This window comes from Ambystoma mexicanum, chromosome 7p, assembly GCF_040938575.1.
Source record: "Ambystoma mexicanum isolate Mex_15411 chromosome 7p, UKY_AmexF1_1, whole genome shotgun sequence".
In the NCBI taxonomy this organism is placed as follows: domain Eukaryota; kingdom Metazoa; phylum Chordata; class Amphibia; order Caudata; family Ambystomatidae; genus Ambystoma; species Ambystoma mexicanum.
Window position 1 is genome coordinate 825,494,964 of NC_090939.1, and position 22,588 is coordinate 825,517,551.

The 22,588-nt window shown below is 45.3% G+C and overlaps 1 protein-coding gene across 7 annotated transcripts in view; it reads left to right on the forward strand.

Annotated features, from left to right (window-relative positions):
• ATP11A (ATPase phospholipid transporting 11A) overlaps window positions 1-22,588 on the forward strand; it is a 2,308,865-nt gene that overhangs the window by 1,005,534 nt on the left and 1,280,743 nt on the right. For all 7 annotated transcript variants that reach the window (XM_069636989.1, XM_069636990.1, XM_069636983.1 and 4 more), the window contains exon 8: window positions 12,532-12,582. In XM_069636989.1, coding sequence (XP_069493090.1) covers window positions 12,532-12,582 — 51 coding nt within the window. The remainder of the gene's footprint in view (window positions 1-12,531; window positions 12,583-22,588) is intronic.

Consider the following 22,588-nt stretch of genomic DNA (forward strand, 5'->3'; position numbering starts at 1 on the left):
CCTCTAGCCCAGTTTCATGAGCTATGTTTGTATATAATGACGTGACGTCCGTGGTGAATAATGTGTCTCTTCCATGTGCAAATTGTATATTGTTCAATTGTTGCAAAAAAATGCATTGTATCTTTAACATATGTTGGCATTTCTTGGACCAACGGTTGAAGGATTTTGTCCAGATCTTGTGCCAGGGGTTCAAGAATGCTGTTTGTCGCTGCTATAATTGGGCGCCATACTGAGTTGGACCTAATGTGCTTTCTGTGAAGTCATATCGAATAACCACAGAGATTTATATTTCACATACGGCATCAGCCTTTTCCTGTTTATTAGTCTTTACTACATTGTTGAAAATATGGTCTATTGGAGCGGTTTTCTTAACATCATGCAACTGTTGAGTTGACTGTGTTTGGCAACAATTGAAGTTTAACTGATTTGTTCAAATTGTCTCCTGGTTTCGTAAAACTGTGAATATGGAACACACGTGTATGTTGTTATATTAATGTTGGACCTCTGTTTGAATTCTTGCTTTTGTGTATCATCTGATCTGAAATGCCAGACCCCTTATCACTTTTAATAGCGGCACTACTACGGCTTCTCCAAACCCCTAATTTGACAATCTCCAAAATGGATGCGAGATGGGGGCACTCCGCAGATTCTTGGGAGCCGCGGTTGTGCCCCCATTTGCATCATCTACGACTCATTACGGCCACTAGTCCTTACCTGAGTGGGACTGAGAACCCGGTTTCCAACTGGGACCCGGCAGCCCTGTGACGGCTAAGAAAGACAATTGCTAAGCAAGGTATTCAAGCCTGTTAATTTGAATAATTTTCGGTATCTCCTTGACAACGGCGCTCTGATCGAGCGCCCACACCAAGATGGCTGACTCCCGACGGCCAAGTGCGCATGCGCAGGGTTGCCGGGACAACAATGAATGCCAACCTCAGTCGCGCCGCGCTCTATGCAGCGGTCGGCACGTACAGAGAAACTCTGAGAGAAGGTGAGTTTGCAGACTATGCGAGATAGCGGGCCACTTAGTGGGCTTCATGGTTATAAATAGACATGTCTCTTACACTTTGTGAGACACACGCACAATAAAGAAATAATACCATTCGGTATACTCCCGGCCTATTTAAAAATTATGACTGGCCTTAAGCATTTTTCCTGACAACTCATGATAACCTCACCATGTGGGAATGAGTGAATCTAACTTAATCTTAACTAGTGCATTCACTTTCTTTAGGGTTTTGCTGACCGTGTGTGGCCGTTTCCCCAGTCTCCTGTGATCTTCATTTGAAGACTGTGTGAGTGTATGGGTCTGGTTCATATGAAGCAACTTGATTGTGAGCGACTTGCTCTTGGAGTAGAAGGTACTTACCTGAGCTACTTTCTCGCTTCCTTTTATCAGGTCCGAATCTGGAATCCAAAAATCCCCCAGGAGAGGTTAGTGGCATTAACCTCCCTTTATTATCTCAGCCATTTGACTTAGCCTAATTAATAAAACTAAAATACTTGTACTTTTGACTTTTCCACAGGAAAATAATTAAGGAGATTATCCATTTTTAAATAACTCATTTTACACAGGAACAGTGAAGGCCCACACTGAAGATGGATCATTCGATCCAAAACGCTTTGGTCATTTGTAAAATCCACAAAGGGCTTCCCTGGAGGTAGTTGATTGTTTACAAAACCCGTAAAAGGGGCCTCCCCAGAAGGAGCTGATCGCCCCACGAGACAAATTGTCTCTTGATGATTGCTACAAACACTGTTACAATTGCATGATCATTGTTACGCCTCGGTTATGTTTCTTTATGTTGTTTGATTAGACAATCTCGTTAGCAATTTAATTTTGAAAAACATTGATTGGTCAATTAAAGTGAACCATATCTCTAAATATTGTTGTAAATATTGGTCTACACATTTGGTCTATTGAAATACACACTTGGCATTGAATGTACCACTGAAAAAAGCAAAGAATAACTCTCACAAATTCAGAAAAAGACTTGTTGAAGTTTTCTGCATTAATCATAGCCCCTAGAGGCAAAAATCTACTTATGTGGTAATATTTGAACTTGGGTTCCATTATGTGTGCATTTGGGCTTACTGCATAGCATTACGCAGTTCAGGTTTTGTCCTTCCCTGACTTTGCCATGGTACCAGCAGGGGCTCCGGACTGTAGGTCTCGAAGATGTAGGGTCACAGTATGGGGGCATGCAGTGTCGCTGAGGAAGCTCGAAGATGCCAGACGGTAGTAGTTCCCAACTCCTGCTGGCACGGGGGAAGGCCTATCCAGCTAGGCGCCAGCTGCTCGGATGACAACACTGTTCACTCTGGCCCTCAGGGGCACCACCAGTGTGTCGGGACTGCCCTTCCACCTATGCGTGTGTCCTGTCGCCACTGTCGATGTAAGCTTCAAGGCGCAGCCCGATGTTGTATTGGTTACCTCCCCAGTCCCATTGGCACGATGCCTGGGTCAGGCACATCCAGGTGCCACCCACTAAGCCGCCTTTCCACAGAGTGCATGCTGACCAGGGATCCTTTCACGGTGGGGCCCCTGCGGCTCCACCGGCATCATCACAGGGACCTCCACATGGGCCTCCCGGTCCAGGCACACCTCAATAGCACAGCGGCAGGAGACTGCATCCAAGCAGACCCCCCCCCTGGAAACACAAACTTGATGCTGGAGCCCCAATAATCGTCTTCAAACCCGACATGGCCTGCAATCGCCAAAGGTGGGGGTGGGGGGAAGGAGCCTGAGAAACTCAGGTTCCTGCCTCACTCACCGGGCTGCAGATTGCTTGAGGAGCCCCTCCGGCTCATAGGAGACTTGATAGCCTCACCTGACCTGTGATGGCCACTGGGGGGAGGAAGGAGAACAAGAAGCTCACAGAGGCTCCACTTCACTCGCCAGGCTAAAGTTTCTGGAGGAGCCCACCGGCTCATAGCAGATCTGGTAGCTGGACCCCGGCAGACCCTCGGGCTTTGGGTGCCTCTCACCAGCCTCACAGCGAGATCGGAGCCCAGGCAGCACCTGCAGGGGGACTGCACCGCTGGGCCATCCAGCACCAGCACACGATGCAGCAGCAGCGAACGGACTCCACTCTCCGCCGTCCCTGCAGGTCTCCGCTCAAGCCATGTCGGCTCACTGCAATTATCAGGGCAGAAGCCTCCAACCCGCATCAGAACTCCTAGCCGCACCACACTCTGATCACTGGCCTTCAGCTTCCGGTGGTTCCAGGGCTACATGCTACGCCACCGGCGCCTGGGGACTGCTAGATGGCGAGTCACAGTGATCATAAAGGCCCCAGCCATATCAGGTTGGGTGCAGCCTGGGCGGGAGGCCCCTGTGACTCTGGCATCCAGCTCAAGCCCTCTCGCAGCAGGCCGCCCGCTTTGACTCTGGATCCGGGCCCAGGAGGGTTTCACCTGCTCCCACCATCTATTTCAAGGTGTGTCGTGGGTTGCATTAATTTCATACCAGGCAATGTCTCCCCCATTAAACAGGAGCTCTCAGGCTGCCATGCTAAAGCATTGCGTGCCAGGCCACGCCCCCATCCTGAAGTTCTTAAGACTTTTATCCTTATTTATTTAAATCCTTATGACGCGCTACTCACCCGTGGGCCTCAAAGTGTAAAAAGAAACAAAACAATACAGTAACAAACAAATGCAGGTGACAAGAGAAACAGGCGAAGACTGATCTAATCTATGTCCTGTACAGCCTTTTCTGGATCAAGGTTGAACAGGTGAGTTTTAAACTTTTTGTTGATCTCACAGATGGAGTGGGACTGCCTGAGATCATGCAGGAGTTTGTTCCAGTGTGATGGAGCCTGAACATCAAATGTCTAGATCAAGATCAAAAAATTTGGAGGCTCCAGCCTCCAAATGTTTTGATCTTATACCTTGGTTGCATAAGTTTTGAAGGATTGTAAGAGCGCAAACAACGACCAGGTGGGGCAGCGGTAAGGCGGTTGGCCAGATACTGCGGAGCCATACTATTGCAGCACTTAAAAGTGAGGGAAAGCAGCTGGTGGGTAACCCGATGCTTCATTGGAAGCCAGTGGAGATCACGTCTAGCATTCATGAGATGATCCCTCCTGGCAAGACCATGGACAGCTCTAATTGCCCCATTGTGAGCAATGTGCAAGGCCTGAGGATTAGCCTTGGATGTCTCTAACAACAGACTTGCAGTAATCGAGATGTGAGTTAATCAAGGCTTTAGCCAATAGAGGTCTATTTTTCAGTGAGATATATGGACGAATATGGTTCAATAATTTTGTGACATAGCCACAAGAGGCCCGAACAGAGGCAATGTTGGACTTCATGGACAGTTCTTCATCCAGAATAATACCCAATAGACACTTACATTTTGTTTCCTGCTATGCAAAAGCTGTCAGTCTAGGGATAGATTTGTAAGCTTTTGTCCAAAGGCTACGATCAAAAGTTCAGTTTTATTCAGCATTCAGTACTAAGGAGTAGGTAATCCTCCAATCTTGGATAGATTCATAAATGTTAATGTCATCTAAGTCCTTACTGTAGCAGCCAGACAGTTCTAGAATGACCTGGGTGTCATCTGCATAGATGGGATGCTGCACTGTGAGAAAACTGACAGTGTCTCACCCGCTAGTCCCGGGGTGGGCCAGGACAGGTGGCCAGGACACGGCCATCAATGTTGGATCTAGTTGCTGCGGGTTCACCAGTCCAGGAGGATCACCTGGATTGGGGGGGGGGGTCTTTGGGGAGTGGAAGTGGGACATCGACTGGCGAGATGCCTACCCCCTTCCTTTATAACCCCTTTTCCCCATTCTACCCTGTAGGATATTCAAAAAATCTAGCCCCCCCCTCCCTCCCTACATAAACACTTTCTTACACCACGAAAGACAACAGACTAACACCAGAGCCTTTAACCTGACATGACCCAACACAATGGTCAGGCAGAGTCAGACAATTGCTGATAACTATGCACACCTGACTGCCCTTTCTCTTCTCCAGAGGGATAAAAGGCAGAGAATGAGAGCACACTTTTAGCAAGGCTGAAAGCACGAGGAAGCAGCCTTTTTTTTTTCTTTTCTTATTAAGCATTCTTTTAGTTTACATTTAAACTTTTTATGCTTTACATGTTATAGATACATATAAAATAAAAAAAATAAAAAATCATACATTAATCATATTAAAACTGCTAGAACTACTTTGCCGCTACAGATTGCATAAAGCTGCTGCAGTACCAGGATTTCCAATTACAAATCAAAGAAGAGATGCTTCTCGTTTTCCCAGCCATTACACGGGAGAGTCATCTTTATCAGCAATTTTCAGAAAGATTTCTTTTAACGCCAGTAGCGCCAACATTTCACTAGTTCTCCTCCCATGACTCAAATGGTCCCAAAGTTCGTTAAGTGGTAATGTCATTGAATGCTGAAAGAGTGGACTCAAGTACCTCGTTCTCAAGTCGTTAAGTGCTCCACACTCAGTTAAGTGTGCTAGAGTTTCCCGAGGACCTTGACAGAGCCGACAAGTATAGTTATGAACCAGTTTCGGTTTCCGTCTCTCCAGGACTTCCATCGTAGGGTAAAGGTTGCAGCGAAATCTCACGAAGTCTTGCCTCAAAGCAGGTGAAGGAAACTTGCTCAAGTATCTAGGGAGATCTCCATGTCTCCTACTGTCTAGGAATATCCCTCCCCAACTTTTCATTAGTCGGATCCGTTCTCCTGTAGAAGTCCAGTCTAGGTCAAATTGTTTTTTCTTAACAAGATCCGGATTTGCAATTAGCAACTCTTAGTTTAAAGCTACATTTTTTAGGATTTTGACACACATGTTCCTCCATTATTTAAATGAATTTTCACTATTGTTGATCAAGGCCTCATGCAATACCTCAAATCCACCTTCTCCTGGAGGATTTAAGCACTTTCTCAGAAAGGACAAGGATTTCCACACCATAATGGTGCAAAGTGAGACTGTGCCCATCTCTCTTCATATCAACTCTATTGGCAGAGAGTTGGGCATGTTCAAAGCTAGTCTCCAAAAACATCCCTCCACTTGAGCCCAGACCGACCCTGAGAGTTGTAGTTGTGCTTCGGAGCCATAAATTAGTATAGGTGTCACCTTTTAATTTATAAAAGTTGCTAACCGGTAATAGTGTGAATTTACCATATTTACGGTTGATAATTCTCACCTGAGTTGCCATGTTTTTTGCTTTTAGTTTCACAATGGCTTCTGCGTGGGAGTCAACCGTACTGGTGTTTAAGGTTAAGCCTAGGTACTGCATTGACTGTACCTCTGGGATTTTCTCCCCCTGCAAGTGCCAGCTTCTCTTTAAGCGTCTAGGGCCCCTCCTATCACCAATCAAGATTTTTAGATTTCTTAGGATTTACTGTTAATGCATTTGAGTCCATATACGTGGACAAGGCGTTCAGTTGTCGCTGTAGCCCTATCTCAGTTTGATCAAGGAGCAGAAAGCACGAGGAAGCAGCTATTCCCGGGATGGCAGTTCAAACAAAGAAGAAAGGCGGAGGAAACCGAAAGGACAAGGAGGGAATTGCCTTTTACGCTTTTCAACCCAGACCCACAAAGCCTTTGATAAAGGAACAGTAAGACCGGGAATTGCAGCAGGCGATTGGCGTGGCAGATGTCAATGGTACATGTGGCCCTCCCGCACTGATAGCCAGTGCGTGGAAAAGAGCTTGCCACTGTGGTACCGTCCTTGACTCAGGCGGAAGAAAAGCCAACGAGTTCAGCACAGCCGGTGAGTCAGAAGAAACTAATAGTAGACCGGACTGTGTTAAGCTCAAGGTTACAGTGGCAACATTTATGTAAAGGTAAAAAGTTAATAGACAAAGATCTTTTGTGAACAACTGAGGCATTAGGGTTATAGAGGTCCGGCGCCACGTGGGCGCCCTTCAAAAGTCTCTAATGAATACCCCTCTCCTGAACAAGGAGGATATGTTGAACTGAGAAAACAACAAGAACCAAGAGGACACATGGAAGGCCAGCGAGAGAAGTCAGTGGTCATACAGTCGAAAGTCTTTGGCACGTGGTGATTTGTAAAACTAAGTGAACTGCATTGTGGTAACAAACATGAACCCTACTGAGGAATGTCCACAGTGGGTTGTTGGTCTGAGCCCGATTGAGGGAGGCAGACTTTGTGAAAGGTAACAGGGCCCGGCAGAGGGGGATCCACGGGTGAAGAGTAATCGCCTGACATGAAGAAACAGAAGGAACTTTTGTCTGTTGTTTGTGATATATCAGGCCCTCTGAGGCAAGGGACTTAGCATAAAGAGACTTGGGCACAGAAGGCCCTGATGTAGGAAAAGGAACTATAAAATCGGGCCGGAGAAGCCCAGAAGTGTGCTGTGCTGAAGAGTCCTGCCTTGTCCCGTGGTTCAAACGTGGGGAAGGGAAGCACCGGCTACAACATCCTGACTTATCCTTTTGAGAACACTTCTTTTTTTCTTTGTGAACATTATCCCACACTATTTTGTATTTAGAGGTAAGGCCTGGCAATAGGATTTTTTAGTATAGGCTCTTTTTATTTGACTAGACCACACTAGGACTGTATTATTATTATTTGATGGTTGAGGCTTACTCCCAGCTGAGATTTAGGTTTAGATTTGGCGTTTATCTCCGCCATTTATAGAGTTTGATAAACACCCTTGAACTGTGATCACTTTTGTGTCCGTCTTACTTTGATACCATGCCTTCCTTACAGCACACCCAGGTCATCTAGAAGTGCAAGAAGAGGCATGATGTAATTGTTGAATACCAACGGAGTGATGCATGATCCCCGTGGAACCCCACAAGTGACAGATGTAGGCGTTGAGCTGACTTTTTGCACAGCAACTTGCACTCCTGGGTCAGAGGAAAGATGAGATATTATATGGCATTTATAACGCGCCTATACACAAGTGTTTCAAGGAGTGGCGAGGCAAGGGAGGGGAACAGAGCAAAGACAGACAACAATCTTACTAGGCCAGGTGACATTGAGATCGCACGTGCAGGGGGGGCAGTGCAGTACATAGGCTAACAGTAAATAAAAACAGTAAATAAGAACACTAAATAAGAAGTGCGGCCATCTGGTGGCAGGTGCAAAGGTAAGTGCAGACCTCAAATGGCGATTGCTGGTAGGGGGGTATAGGGATACTGAAACAGCCCCAGAGTGCACAGGTTGGCAGTGGAGCAGTGCAGGCATGCAACTAGCGGGGAGGGACCAGGGCCCGAGAACGGAGGGTAGCCAAGTGACCAGTGCAGTTTGTTTCAGCCAGGAGTTCAGCAGGGGAGAGTAGGAGAGAAAGCAAAAGCAAAGAGGAAGGTCTTGAAGTGCTTGCGGAACCAGAGATGGTTCTCAATTTTCAGAGGCGGGGAGGCTGTTCCAGAGGGAGGCCCCAGCCGAAGAAAGATCTACCACCAACTCGTTGCTTGGAGAAGCAACTGACCGTGAGGGAGTTGGAGGCGGATGAGCGAAGAGCTCGAGAAGGAAGGTCTTTAGGAAGAGAGAGTTGAAGGTATTGAAGCCCCAGACCTCAGAAGGCCTCGTGGACAATGCAGAGGGTTTTGAACTTAATCCTCACCGCCACTGGGAGCCAGTGCAGAGATTTCAGTCCTGGAGTGATGCGATCCCTGGGCTTGAGGGCAAGGACAAGTCTCGCAGTCCTGTTTTGGATGAGTTGCAGAGGGCGGAGAGTAGAGGCAGGCAGATTTAGAAAGAGGCTGTTGCAGTAGTCCAGCCAAGAGAGAAACAGAGCTCTGGAGACAGTGAGCTTCTGGGGGAAGGAGAAGAAAGGAAGAATACCTCAGAGGAGCTGCAGCTGGTAGTGTGACATCTTGGAGATGTCAGAGATGTGAGGAGAGAAGGAGTGTGTGGAGTCGAAGATGAACACAAAGTTTTTACTCACAGGTGGGAGCAGGAAGAGGGCCAAAGGAGGCCGGCCAGAGAAACAGGAAAGGAGCGAGCAGGTGTGCAGATGAGGAGAATCTCAGTCTTTCTGGCATTAAGGCAGAGATCATTGGCAGCACACCACTCCTGGATAGCAGACAGTCAGAGATGAGAGATGGAGAAGAGCTGGCTGAAGGGAGCCTGAAAATGAGCTGAGTAATCCGCATAGCACTGAAAGTTGTGGCAGAGAGCGGCAATGCGGTGGGCAAGAAGGTATTGGTTGAACAGCCAGGGAGCCAGGTTAGACCCCTGGGGAACACCAAAGTTAGAGATAGAGGAGAGGAAGGACCAAAGTTGGACCTGGGAGGGTTGATCGGAGAGGAAAGAAGTCAAACAAGCCAGGGCCTGATCAATGATACCCAGGTTTTCACTGAGATATTTGAGCAGGATGGCATGGTTTACCGTGTCAAAGGCAGAAGGGGGAGATCCAGTAAGATGAGGACACAGGGTGTTGGAATCAAGGTTGGCGAGCAGGTCTTCACGGATGTTCAGGAGAGCAGTTTCCATGCTTCTGGTAGCTCTGAAGCCAGACTGATGGTCATGAAGACAACCAACAGATTCAATGTGAAGCTTAAGCTGGGAGATGGCCAGCTTTTCTAGGAGATTGCCCAGGGAAGGGGTGATGGAGATTGGGTGATAGTTAGCCGGGCAGTACGGGTCGGCAGAGGGTTTCTTAAGAGGGTGCACAAGGGAGTGCTTCAGGAGCGGAAGGAACGACTCTAGTGGCGAAGGAGTGGTTGCAGAAGTCAGCCAGAGCAGGAGCAAGGTTTCAATATGGTCTTTGATGCTTTTGGAGGAACAGCGGTGAATCTGTTTTGACAAGACTTTCATAAATAGGACTTGTCTAGAAACCTTGTCTGGTGAGAACAGGGGAAAGGCAGAGAAGGAGGCAGGAGAGGTGGCTGAAGAAGGGCCAGAGGAAGAGCAGGGGGGGGAGGCGGAGAAGAAGCGAGAGAGGGCAGGATGTCCTGAGTTTTAGAGATGAAATAAGCCAGAGCTGTGCAGAGGGGCTGGGAGGGCAAAGGAGAAGTAGAGACTGCAGCAGGATTGGCCAGCTCCTTGCAGATTTTAAAGAGTTCGGCCATTGGGATGCCATGTTGGAGCAAAGAGCCTGTTCATTCAGCCTTGTAACTAACAAAGAAAGGTCCACCAAGTCAAATGCTGCGAACAGATCGAGCAGCAAAAGAAGGGCTGGTTTACCTTTATCCACAATGCTGGCGATCTTGGATTTGAGATTCAGCAATGCGGTCTCCGTCCGATGACTGCATCTAAGGCCTTTTGCTGCGTTCCTTCTATTTTTAGTACTTGCTTGTGTTGTAGACTTTAACCCTAATGCAGAATTTGTTATTAAGAATATTTATATTTCAGTAAGTATGCCATGTTAACAATATTTGATTGTGTGCTGCTGTGTGTCTAAGCTGTGCTTTGTGACCTGCCCTCACCCTTCCTAAGTGTGACGCCCAACTTTTCCATCTGACTACCATTGCAACAGCCGGGACTAATTTAAGGGAAACCCTTCAAATACTCTTAATTGGTCATATCAAGCCCTCGCCCGAGGACTTGAAGAAAATCCTCCTAACAATCAGCATAGCTTTAAGCAAGGTGTATGTAAAAGAGCCCCTGGTAGAAACAGCTCCTATTCCTATATCTCTTCATAACACCTTCTCACACCAAAGCTTCATACAGAAACATTCTGTTGAATATCACTATATTATGTATTCTTAACACTCTATATTGTAAACTATTACCCCTTTTATGTTCTTGTGCTCTTCATGCACAATCAGAATATCTGCAGGTATGGTTGCCAACTTATCTACAGCAAGAATATGAATTCATGTGAATTGATGGACTTTTCTTCACTGCTACCTTAAACGGGAACGCTCTGACCGTGTATCTATCAGGCTAGGTGATGGGATTTGTTTCTTTTTTTCTTACTTTTAATTGTGTAAAACCTTCATTCTCTGGTGTATAGGGTTGGATGCTTGCGTTTGGCTGATCTCCAGGAAGGATGAACAAATATTTTTGACTTTTCTTTCTTTTAGATGCTTCGGTCAAGCATTTTCATACAGTTTATTTTGTTATCTTCCATTAACATACAAAACGCAGATAAATAAGTCCCCTTACCCTCTGCTCATATGCCGTTACGATGACTGTCTTCAGAAAGCGTAGGGACATCAGCACCCATCCACTGTATGCACTACTCACACACAGCACCTCTACCATTAGTATGCAGCTATCTCCCATGATAGAATTTCGGCTTGGTGAACACAATGCTTTCTCCTGCTCTCACCTTTCTCTCTAGACTACATCCTTATCTAAGTCATACTGCAAATACCTCTGGCATTAGAATGCAACAATTCTGCATGATACATTATGTGAGCAGCTAGACCGAAATGTATCTCCTATTCAAGCACACTCTCCAGACCACCTCTCAGCACCGACACACTACATATGAGACAGTTTTGCACAGCGTCTCTGCCTTTAGAATGCAGCATTGCCCGATGATAGAAATGTGTTCCAACTGCACACATAAGGTTCCTACTGCTCTTGCATAATCTCCAGACTACCTCAGCACACATGCACTAAACGCACCACTCCAAGACACAGTGCACAACACCTCTGTCATTAGCATGCAGATATCCTCCACGACAAAATTCGGTCTAGCGGCACACATCTCACGTGCCCTAACTCTCCAATCTACCTTTCAGCACCCATCCGCATGCATGCTTGACATTGGTGACTATCATAGACTTGGCCACTCATACTTACCTAGTATTGGCTAAAATGCACAATGTATGCTACAACTCCCCTTGACAAATTTCCCTTACCTGGACTTCTGTCCCCCAATGGTGTTCAACCAACAGCACGTTGAGACCATACCAATGGTGAAAGGGGTCATACAAATGTACATTAGATATTTACAGTCCGTATAAAATTATTTGAGGGTGAGCTCCAACACAAAGTGAATGTTAAGCGCTACATTTTACATTGATTTTGCGAAAGCATATTAATTGAATCGCGTGCCATTGTTCAGACTTTGCCAAGCCCTTTTGAGAGACATTACCTGCCAACCATGCAGTGATGTTTTAGTTTGGACCTATGGGTGGTGCTTTAGAGCCACCTAGTGTGAGCCTGAAACAAATAGTTTGGAGCAAAGAGGATGAGATTTGTGGATGGCAAATACAGCTGCAATGTTTAGGCTATGCTTGGACTCCCCTCCAAACTAATGGCGTCTCATGTGATGATGTGCAGAAATTAATTGGGGCGGAAAAGGGACCTTAGCAACACCATTTAACAGGTCATAGGTCACATCACGCAAGCAGTTTTGCTGAGGTCCTTTCCAATAAATGACTTCTGAAACAGTGGCTGAGGAGAGAGGAGCAGTTGCGCTCCCTCCCTGCTTAGTTTCCATTAGGGGGTGCAGCATTGCTGATTTGTTTTCGTCACTTCCAGGCAGCCTCCCTACTGATGGAGAGCTAGCCAAAACTATAGTTTTTTCCAATACTTATTTTAAGAGGTGGTTCTCACTGTACATAGTGCTCATTGGTTGAAAACTTGTTTAATTATTTGTTACCACATAATCAGTTTATATTTATTGCCATGTATTTGCTTTGCAGGTTTGTTGGCAGAATAAATATCTACAATGAGCGAGATGAGACTGTTGCAAGGTAAGCTTTGAGATGGAGACGTCAAAGTTGTGTCAGTCTTCTTTTTTTATTATTTTTGCTTTACTTTGTACTAAGCATTATAATGCAGTTAAAGGGTATAAGCTGCAACAGACACATGCTTAGCCCTGAGAGGGCCATTTCATGTTTCAATAGTTCCATCCACCAAGAAACGTTTGAAAAAGGGGGGCAACTTACCATTTTACAGCACATTATTCCAAGTCAGTTGGCTGAAAGCGTAAACTTGTTGAAACCCTGCATGAGCTTGGGTTAAGCATATCGTACAACGTCATGCTACACATTTCATCAGAACTTGGCAATGAAATATGTCATCGCTATCACAACGAAAATATTGTAATTCCTTTTCAGTTGAAAGGAGGGCTTGTCACGACTAACTCAGTCTAGACTGCAATTCAAGTTCTACCACAGCTCACAACTCTTTCCATGGTACAGGAATATCAATATTTCGACATCCATATGATAAGTGGCTATGCATCTTTCTGAGTGCTACATGCACATGCCCCCTGTACCTCCTATGAAAACTAATTGTCCTCTGCCAACAGTAGAATAGAACATAGTTGACTACCAAGTTACGCCACAAGCTATGATGAAAGAATACACCTGGAAGAAGCATGTAACACGGGTTCTGGCTGGTGACAGCCTACAAGGGGATGAAATAATCACCTGGGCAGCATATCACACAAGTCAACAAGAAGAAACTCCAAAAGATATTGAATTCACACTTTCATCCCTGCTTCCTACCTTTCCAGACCATTCTATGTAAGGTGCCACAATTCACCATTTAATGGATATTGTGAAGACAGCAGTTAAAGGCCTTAATCCTGGGCAGATTCCAATAATAACGTATGACCAGCAACTCTACTCATTGGCAAAATAAATCCAGTGGAACTGACCAACAATTTATGGTGAAGATCAATTAATGGATGGCCACAATGTGTCCTGTTTGGAGGCACCCATGGCCTCATCACTCCGCCATCGGACCCAACCTGGAAAAAGAGCGCCTAGATCGCTATCAACAACAGCGTCCCCCCCAGCAATTGGCTTTTTAATGAGCAGGCCCTCTGATAAAATTACGTTTGACTGATTTTTGCCAAGCCCATTTTCACAGTTCGACTACATTTCCAGATTCTGACAATGGTGATTGGGTCAGTGCTTCTCGTCCTACTTTGATCCTTACCGAGACGCACAAGCACAAAGCCACCACGTTCTGGCCATGATGGCAGTTCCTTCCAATTTGGCATGAGACACTGGGGCTATGGCAGAAAAGTTTGTGGGGGCCCGCAGGAGAGGAGGTTGCTGGGGTTCTCCCTTGTGTGCATAACATTGCAATGACAGATATGGTCTCAAGGGGTCCTCCCACTTATAAATGAGTTATGCTTAAAAAAGGGCAGACTTGCACAAGAGACCCAAGCAGGAAATGGGAGCTGAAAGTGAGGTATTTTAGAATACACAATTAAAGATCAGCACTTATTACATTTACACCCCCTGCTATTGTTTGTCAACTTTATACTGATGGTTGGTGTTGCGAGGGAAACAGGTTTGTACCTAACAGAGGTAATGTCTTCTTATAGATGCTGCTTAAAAAAGCTACTAGGGTGACTGAGCCAGTGAGCGAGAGTGCAAGGATTCAGGAGCAAACGCACCGGGAAAGACTCCCCCTGTGGGGACAAGGACAACCGTTCCTGTGAGGAACTCCCCTGAAGAGTCTCCCAAGTTCACTTGTTCAGCCATGCCCCGCAAGAACTTATACAAAAAAGGAACCAATACGTGTTATTGTGAAACTGAAATTGTAAATATTCCTTTAAGGGAAGAATTTTATTGTACTGAGACGAAAATGAAGAATAACGAAGACTCAGGGCTTCAAGAGGGCACGTGAGATAACAGGAGAGGAGAAACTAACCCGGCGAAGGCCCACGACTACATCACTTCTGCAAAGGGAGGAGGCTGGGAACACAGAGAGCTTGAGAGTTTCAAACAGGCTGCCAAGCCGGAGTCGAGGAAGCAGATGCACAGTAAAGAATGTAGCAGAGAATCACCAAGGTTGGATAACCCTACCCTAGGAAAAGAGAAGAACAAAGATTGGAAGTAGAATCAAAGAATAATGTAATCAACCAATATTAGACACTGATAAGAGGAGGGAGCTCAGTATCAGACCAAGAGTTGTATATCAAGGACTAAAAGAACAGTAAAGTACTAAAAACTGTGAACTAATTAAAGAGGTCCCAAATAACTATTTCAAGATTAGTTATTGACCATAACTTGCCATAAGCAGAAACCCAGGAGAAGGGAGCCATTCTCATATCCTTACTTATCAGTAGTGGTAGGGTTAGTTTGGGACAGTGGGCAGATTCTATGAAGACATTTACTGATTACTGACCAGCACCTAAGCTAGATTTGTTAGATAGTGAATACCTCATAGGAATAGGGACATATAGGTGTTTACCTTTTTTCTTTATTAAACACACATTAAGAAATATCGAACAAGTCTGTCTCCTTCTTCTGGCCCACCACACAAATCATAGGATTCCAATGGCAAGCATCAATGGCAAGCGGGCCCGCCAAAAAGGGTAAGATAGGGAAGAAAAGGTCTGAACTGTTGAGATGTGGTAGGGAAGGATAGGCAGAACAGTGCATGGATAATCCACATGCACCCGCCAGCCTGGCGTTCTCCTCAGGCCTAACGCAGCCACATCCGGTCTGGATAAATCCTACCAGAACGAACACATACTCCTGATCTCTCGACCACCACACCTACCGCTAAGAAGCAGCTACTACACGGATCCCGAACGAGCTGCACACATACCCGGTGCTCACACGCACCTTTTGACTCGCTCTACCCTCTCTACTGATCTGAACTTCGGTTCCCAAGGGCGTTCAACCTACCAGGCCTTCAGACCATACCAATGGTATATAAGGCGCTATATAAATGCAAAATAACAACATGAGAAGCAGTTCTGCAACTATCTTGTGACAATCCTTCTACCCACTATGCCTTCTCTATAGTGGACTGAACCTGAATTTTTGTTCACTTATTTAAAGATGTTCAAAGCAATGTATTTTTTGACTCAAGTTGCTCTTTCTCAGGTGTGATTAACTTGATCTTTGCTTTTTTAGCTGTATTTTGGGTCTTTGGGAAAAGCAAAATTACAGTGCAAAGCATCAAAGCAGGATGTGATCAAGTCTCAACTGACTTGTAAGACCTTGAGTGCTCAGCCTTTTCAAAAGGGCCAGCTTCTAAGGGATTCTGCTGTACTTACCCATGCCTCTGCGAAATCAGTGATGAGTCTTTTGGCTTGGTGGTAGCTTGGTGTGGTTGTTTTTCGACTGGAAGCTGCTCTCTCTGGATATCGTGCTGTGAATACTTAACCGAACTATCAGACTTTCCCTTGACATCTGGTGGTTCGAGCATACACTTTGGGATCAGAAAGATGTCAACTGATTTGAGTCAAGTCCGGTTTCAGTATCTTAGCTCTGGACCTTCACGTAGCTTGTTCCCAAGGATGCACCATGTGTAGAAAGTGGCCAAATCATTACATTTAGAAGCAATGTTGGATAGCTGATGTGTTTTATTACATTGCAGGCACATTGGAGCCTGCAAAAGCTTTTTTCTAATCAGAGTTTCCAAACAATTATTCTACGGAAGTCATATCATTTAACCATGGCTCTGACCCGACATTACTATTCCTGTACAGCCCCCCACAGAACAAGCTTTTCCACACTGAACCCAACTGTTGACCAGTGCTAGCCTTGTTCTGTTTACAAAACTCCTAAGGCTGAATGGAGCAATGTTGTTTTTTTGTTTTTTTTATTCTGTTTATTCGGTTTCCAAAAACAATGCATACACAAACAAAAGAATGTATACTAATTGGCCTTTTCACAATTGATCGCAGGAGAATTGACATTATTGCCAATTGATTGTGAAATGAAGGTCAATTGGGACATATCTTCTGGGGAAAACCCCTGCAACTCCCCACTCAATCCAAACCCCCCTCACAACCCACTTCCCAATCCCATTATATAATTTATTACCCCTAACCTACCCCACACATATATATATATATATATAAAGTAAAATAAAGGTAAAGGTCAATTGTGCAGAAGGTCAATTAGGACCACTCTTATTAGGTCAATTAGGACAAAAGGTAAATTATAAAAGGTCCATTTGGGTAATACCAAACAAAACATAACCATTGTATCAGTCACCCAACAAACCCCCTCCCCCACCCCATGATGAGCACAACAAGCAGAGTTGGCTGCAGAGTCAGCTGCAGTTGTCCAGGGATGGTGCAGCAGTCTCTTTTCTGTGCCTTTGCTGGAGGAGGAGTTTTGCTACAAAACCTGATCTCCTGCACAGAGCGCCGCAGAGTCAGCCAAACTTCCTGGAACTTGAAGTGAGCGCTCCAGTGCGGTGGGTTATACTGCCAGTGAGCTTTGTTGTGAACCCCTTACTATCCCATGTAAATCACGCTCAAACACGTCCTACACTTGACGAGAGCGGACCTCTTTTACACTGGGTGGGCAGATGGGTTGGCCCTAATACCTGGTTTTGGATTTTTCTCATGCATCCTACATGTAAGCTTTCAGTGAGCCTGGAGCCTTAGCGGGAGTGTGCGCAGGAGTGTGCTGACACAGAGGAATTGTCTCCCGGTGTTGCATAGCCTGCCGTTTAACTCTTCCTGCAGGCCTTGTTTTGTCTCTCTGTGACCGAGTGCTACTTCCCCTCTGCGCATGGTGCCTGTGGGGCCTGCCCTTTGAGCTGTGCGTGTGTAGGTCTGCAGCTTGTGGGAATGACCTCCGCTGAGTGTGGAACTTGTACCCGCCAAGAAGATTTCTGGTGTTCATTTATCTACTTTTAAAATGATGGTGGCAATTCTGATAAGTATGGCTGGAGGGGGTAGGGGGGCGGAGTCTGGTAAATCTGCCCACAATTCTGTCCCTCAGAGAATGAAGGGTCATCCACTTTGGTGAATTCTGAGGATTTGGCTTGGGTAACGGCTAAAGCAGCAATACTAGGCATAGTGACCTGCTTGTAAGCCCAATACCAAAGCACAGTCCCAAGGCACACTCACCATCAACCTCGGCCGTGGCCCCTGAGGATAGGAAGTACCCATTTGGGGGTATAAGCTCGGAGACTCGGAGCAAAAAGAGGGAGTGTCCCTCAACCCACTCTCTGTTGATATTCTGGAGCCACCAGGTGAAACAATGAGTTCTACTGCTAAGCTCGATCAAGTACTGACTAGACTGGAGGAGAACATCCAGGACATGGTGTCGGGAGATGTGTGTTGGAGAGGACTTGGTGTCAGATGTCTCTGTTGGCCCTGGTGCTTTCATGAACTGGGTAAGCGAGTTAGACTCTGGCTGGACTTCAAATCTAATCAATGGAAAATTACTGAATCCGCAGTGAACGCCCATGTTTTTACCGAAATCATGTTACATCAGCCAGAATCTGGATGTATTGGGCTTGCTGAGGTGGCCTCTTCTCCCATGCATAAATCATTTAGTTGTGGCAGGCCTCTTTCATCCTCTGAGGATGTCTTTTCTGCACAGGCAGTGGCAGATGGTGCCCCTGGGGTGCCTATAGGGATGACATTGGGGAGAGGTCCTTTCGAACTGGGCCAGACACATCAGTAATAGATGAATTATCAATCTTGGTGCTGGCACGGTTATTGAACTCCATGGATAAGAGTCTTTAAACTTTGAACTGCGTGAGGTAAGACAGGTGCTGAAAGATCTCGCAGGGAAGGTTAATTTCCTATAAGTATTTATAATAGCCTCTACAAGGTCTCACTGCCAACATGTCTGCTGCGGGAAAGGTAATGTGGAGATTCTCCCCGGTAGCATAGGTGAGCCTGCTACACATGTTCAAGAGAAATTGGCCACTGTAGTCAACCCGAAAGTACACTTCCCTATCGTGGAGTGCCTCCCTTCAGTTTCTCTCCTGGGTGTTGGTGGGGTAATGCACAGGATATTCTTAGTAGTAGTCACAGGGAGGCTCAGTCCCCCGAACACAGGGAAATCCCTCCCCATTTAAGGGAAAGGCGGTAAAGAAATCTAAGAACTGCAGGATGCCTAATAAGAATGACAGGGGGTTTTGTCAATGTATACATCTGAATTTGAAGCCTCAGTACACTCATGTAGCTCAGGTGGTCTCTGAGCAAAAGGGGCAGTTGAACAGGTGAAAAGGAGCTGAAGGGTCATAGGGTTCTGGGACAACCCTCTAAGAGGGGCAGGCAGGAGTTCACCTCGAGTGACCCCTGTGGGCCCACAATTAACGGAGATTAGGTATCACTGGACCTTGATAACATCTCTATTTATCCATGTGACGACAGTATAGATGTTAACACTGGGGGGGTGGGAAGGGGTGCACGTTGGCTAAACCAGACAGTGATCCTGGCAACAGGGTCTGGTAGCGGTCAATATTGTATCTTAAGGGATCTGTTGTTACACTGAAGGGGAGTAAGTCGCACTCAATTCCATCTATGAGTACGAGTAAAGAAGCAGGCTGAGTGCCCCAAAATAACCAGATTCTCTACCCAATATTCTCCAAAAAATCAGGGTATTACAAGAACCCTGAGTCACCATAGATAGTCTTGAAGAAGGCTTTTGCGTGGTTCCGCACTATTGACGAAAATGGATGCGACCCTGCAAAAAGCATGTTACTTTGTAACGGAGGAGGTATGATAGAGTTAACATGTAAACTGTTAAATGACGCAAACTGTGCTCCTGAGTCAACTGTTTGAAAGTTCAAACAGGATTCCGCTAAATAGACAATATATCCTTTCTCTGCTATTTGAAATTCCAAACCACCGATTGTTTACCTCAGAGGACATTATAATTGTTGAATTTCTGTATCGTGATTGTTTTGACATTGTGAAAATCCATCAAGGCACAGCTTCACCTCACTGAGGCCCAACAAGGCTGAAACACGTGTATGGGGGCTGAAACACGTGTATGGGGATGCTGTTGGTACTCTTGTTCAGAGAGGAATTGCCATAGCATTTCGGTGCTGGACTGCCCATGTGGGCCAGACAAAGACTGATATGCAAATGGATATTTCCCATCTGTGAAAGGTACAGTGAGCAAAAAGCGTGTACTGCAAACTATCTCTGAACAGGTTATCATGCCATGTTGTTTCTGGAGAGGAGCGCCTGCTACCTTTTTTGAAATATTGTGAAAATACACTTGCGGTCACAAATTATTAAATATGCAATTCAAGAAGAGAAGGGTAGGTTTTTCTCAATTGGATTTGAGGTGGCCAATTGGTGGCATTTGTCTACTCCAAATGTATCAATGCTGAGGGATGGATTTGGGCAAAAGAGGGAGGGCTCAAATGGTACCTCAAGGGATTGTGTGGATTTGTTGAATACAATTTCTGAGGTGTCTGCGCCCAGAAGAGGGGGACTCAGGCGAAGCCATCACCCAAAGTGTTCGTAGAACAGAACTTTTGTGTTTGTTGAGAGCATCAGGCCTTGAAGGCGAGAGACTTTTATTGAAAAGGGACTTAACCATCGAGGAAGCTGATACGGACATGTTGGCTTGTGCTGGGAAGGCTCTAGCGTGTGCTGTGCTCCAAAGTCCCACCTTGTCCCATGCTAAAAACGTGGAGCAGGGAGACCGCAAGGCAATCACATCCTGACTTATTATTTGAACACTGTTTCCTTTATTTGAATACCCTATCCCACGCTCTTTCTGTAATTTGTTTTAAGGAATTGTCAATCATTTTTTTTTTTTTTACAATACTCCACAAGGACTGCCTTACTTTTCATTTGATGGTCGACGGGTGCTCCTATCTCGGATTTAGGTTTAGGTTCGCTGTTTTTCCACCTTGCACTTAGTTTATTAAACGCCCTTGAACTGCGATCACTTGTCTGTCTGTCACCATGAGTTCCTTTCAACTCCCAAATCGGACTTATATTGAGGGGGGACAACTACAAATATTTGATAACATCCTGGTTTCCCCGCTGATGTCCTTCTTTGTCCTCCTTATTTGCATGTTGGTCGAAGGGTCATGTAGAGCATCGGATCAATGGGGTCAAATTTACAGAGAGCTGCTGGTAAAAATGTGCTTGTCAACTGAAGAGCTAGCCAGAAACCCAACTAAAACTAAAGTAAAGCTCTATATGCATGCCTGGATTGGGTTGAAGGCTGAGCTGCTGGCATATCGGTGCTTTAATGATCACTTTAGGTGTCAGTTAAAAACTGGGTAGTCTCCCCATACTTGAGGAAACATCCGTCTAGGGACTTCCGCTTTAAATTATTAAGGTTAAAACTAAACCTTTTCCCAACAATGAAGATCTCAGGGATCAGGGGAAATGTCAAAAGGGGCTTGCGTTTGTGTCGATATTGCAAAAGTGAGGATAAAACGTTGAATAATGTATGCATAACCTGCCCAGTATTGTTTACTCTAAGAATTGAGAAAATGTCGCCCTATCTGCACTTGGGCCAGGAGGAGCTCTGGATTGGGATTTTAAATACTAATGAAATTGCAATTTTAGTAAGAGTTTTAGACTTTCTGGAAAGTGTTTTTGTGTTTTCATAGTTTTATCTGTGAATTTTTGTAGTTCTCCTTTTATCACATGTACTAATGAAATGTTCTTTTTGGATTCTAAACTGTGTACAATGTCAAACTTTGTGAACTGTAACACAAATAATTAGTGGGGTGAGGGGCTAGCTTCTCCCTCTGGGAAAGGTTCACGTCAAGTCCAGGAGATTTTAAACACTGCAGGCACCATTGTACTCTAATGTCTTCTTTGGGAAAAGTTGCAGGATGTATTTCTGGCTCTGTTTACTCACTAATCTATAGACGTCCTATTGCCATGACTTCCGTTTCGCCTAAAGCTTCCTGTGACATGGGGAGGGACCAGAGAGGCAATCTATCTTGCTGGCGGTGGAAGCGTATCAGTAAAAACAGCGAGGAAGCATTTGATCCTCTGGGGCACAACCGAGGGGCATGGCACCGCCAGGCCACGGCGAAGGCTGGTATCCCAGTGAATGTGGAGGGCAGTTGACCGCATCAGCTGATCACCGGCGAGTGATGTTATTTAGTATAGGCATTTGAGGCCTCCAAAACAGATGTGCAATCTGGAAAGGGTGGGTATTAGTGTGTTTACTTATGAGTAAACTATGTTGACTACTACATGCTCTAGTGACTCTTCTGTTGTGGAAATGCTTCCTTGGTTGCGAGTGCACAGAGAAATCTACGCTGCTTGACTCCTAATGTTTTTTATCATCTCCCCTATGATAAAGTGGACAGTCAGAATCACCCTAACAGATTTTTACGTTACGTGGTTTGATCAATGTAAATGTGGTGGGGACTTGCCACGTTAAGAGTCACACTCTTATTATGTTTTCAGAAAGTAATTTTTAAAAAAGTGGAGGAAGCATATTAGATTGACCACATTGATTTACTGTATTCTCACTTTTCCATGTGCATGTTGAAAGATAGTGGGACCAGCAGTTACCAGTAACCTCTGTGTCTCTACATTTAGAAAACTTGTGTAAGTCTGTGACAAAATGCTCACTGCACATGTGGTAATGATTACCTCTCACATCTGGCAAGACAACATTGGCAAGGCTATCAACTTCGGAATGTCAAATCAGTAATTGAGCAACCCTTGTTACATTAATGGCATTTCTTTTGGAGCAATGCAGAGTCCCGCACTGGCTGCCTTCACATGAGTAATGTTGGTACATCCCAGAAAAATGCAAGAGAGCATCTGACGTGAGAACAGAAGTACTGAAAAAAATGAAAGGGTTTTTCAACTACACCATGCAGTCGCATGAACATGAATTCATTAAGTTAATAAACTTCGAAAAAAAAGAAAGGTTTGTAAATTCCAAATGTAAACTATATTTGAGGAATGATCAATAAGAAATGTTTGGATACATTTTTGGTAGGAGCTAAAAAGAATGAAGATGAAAGTTTGGCCGTAGGACTACCAACAGAATAAGAACAAAGACAGGGAATACCTGCATTGCAAAGATACAA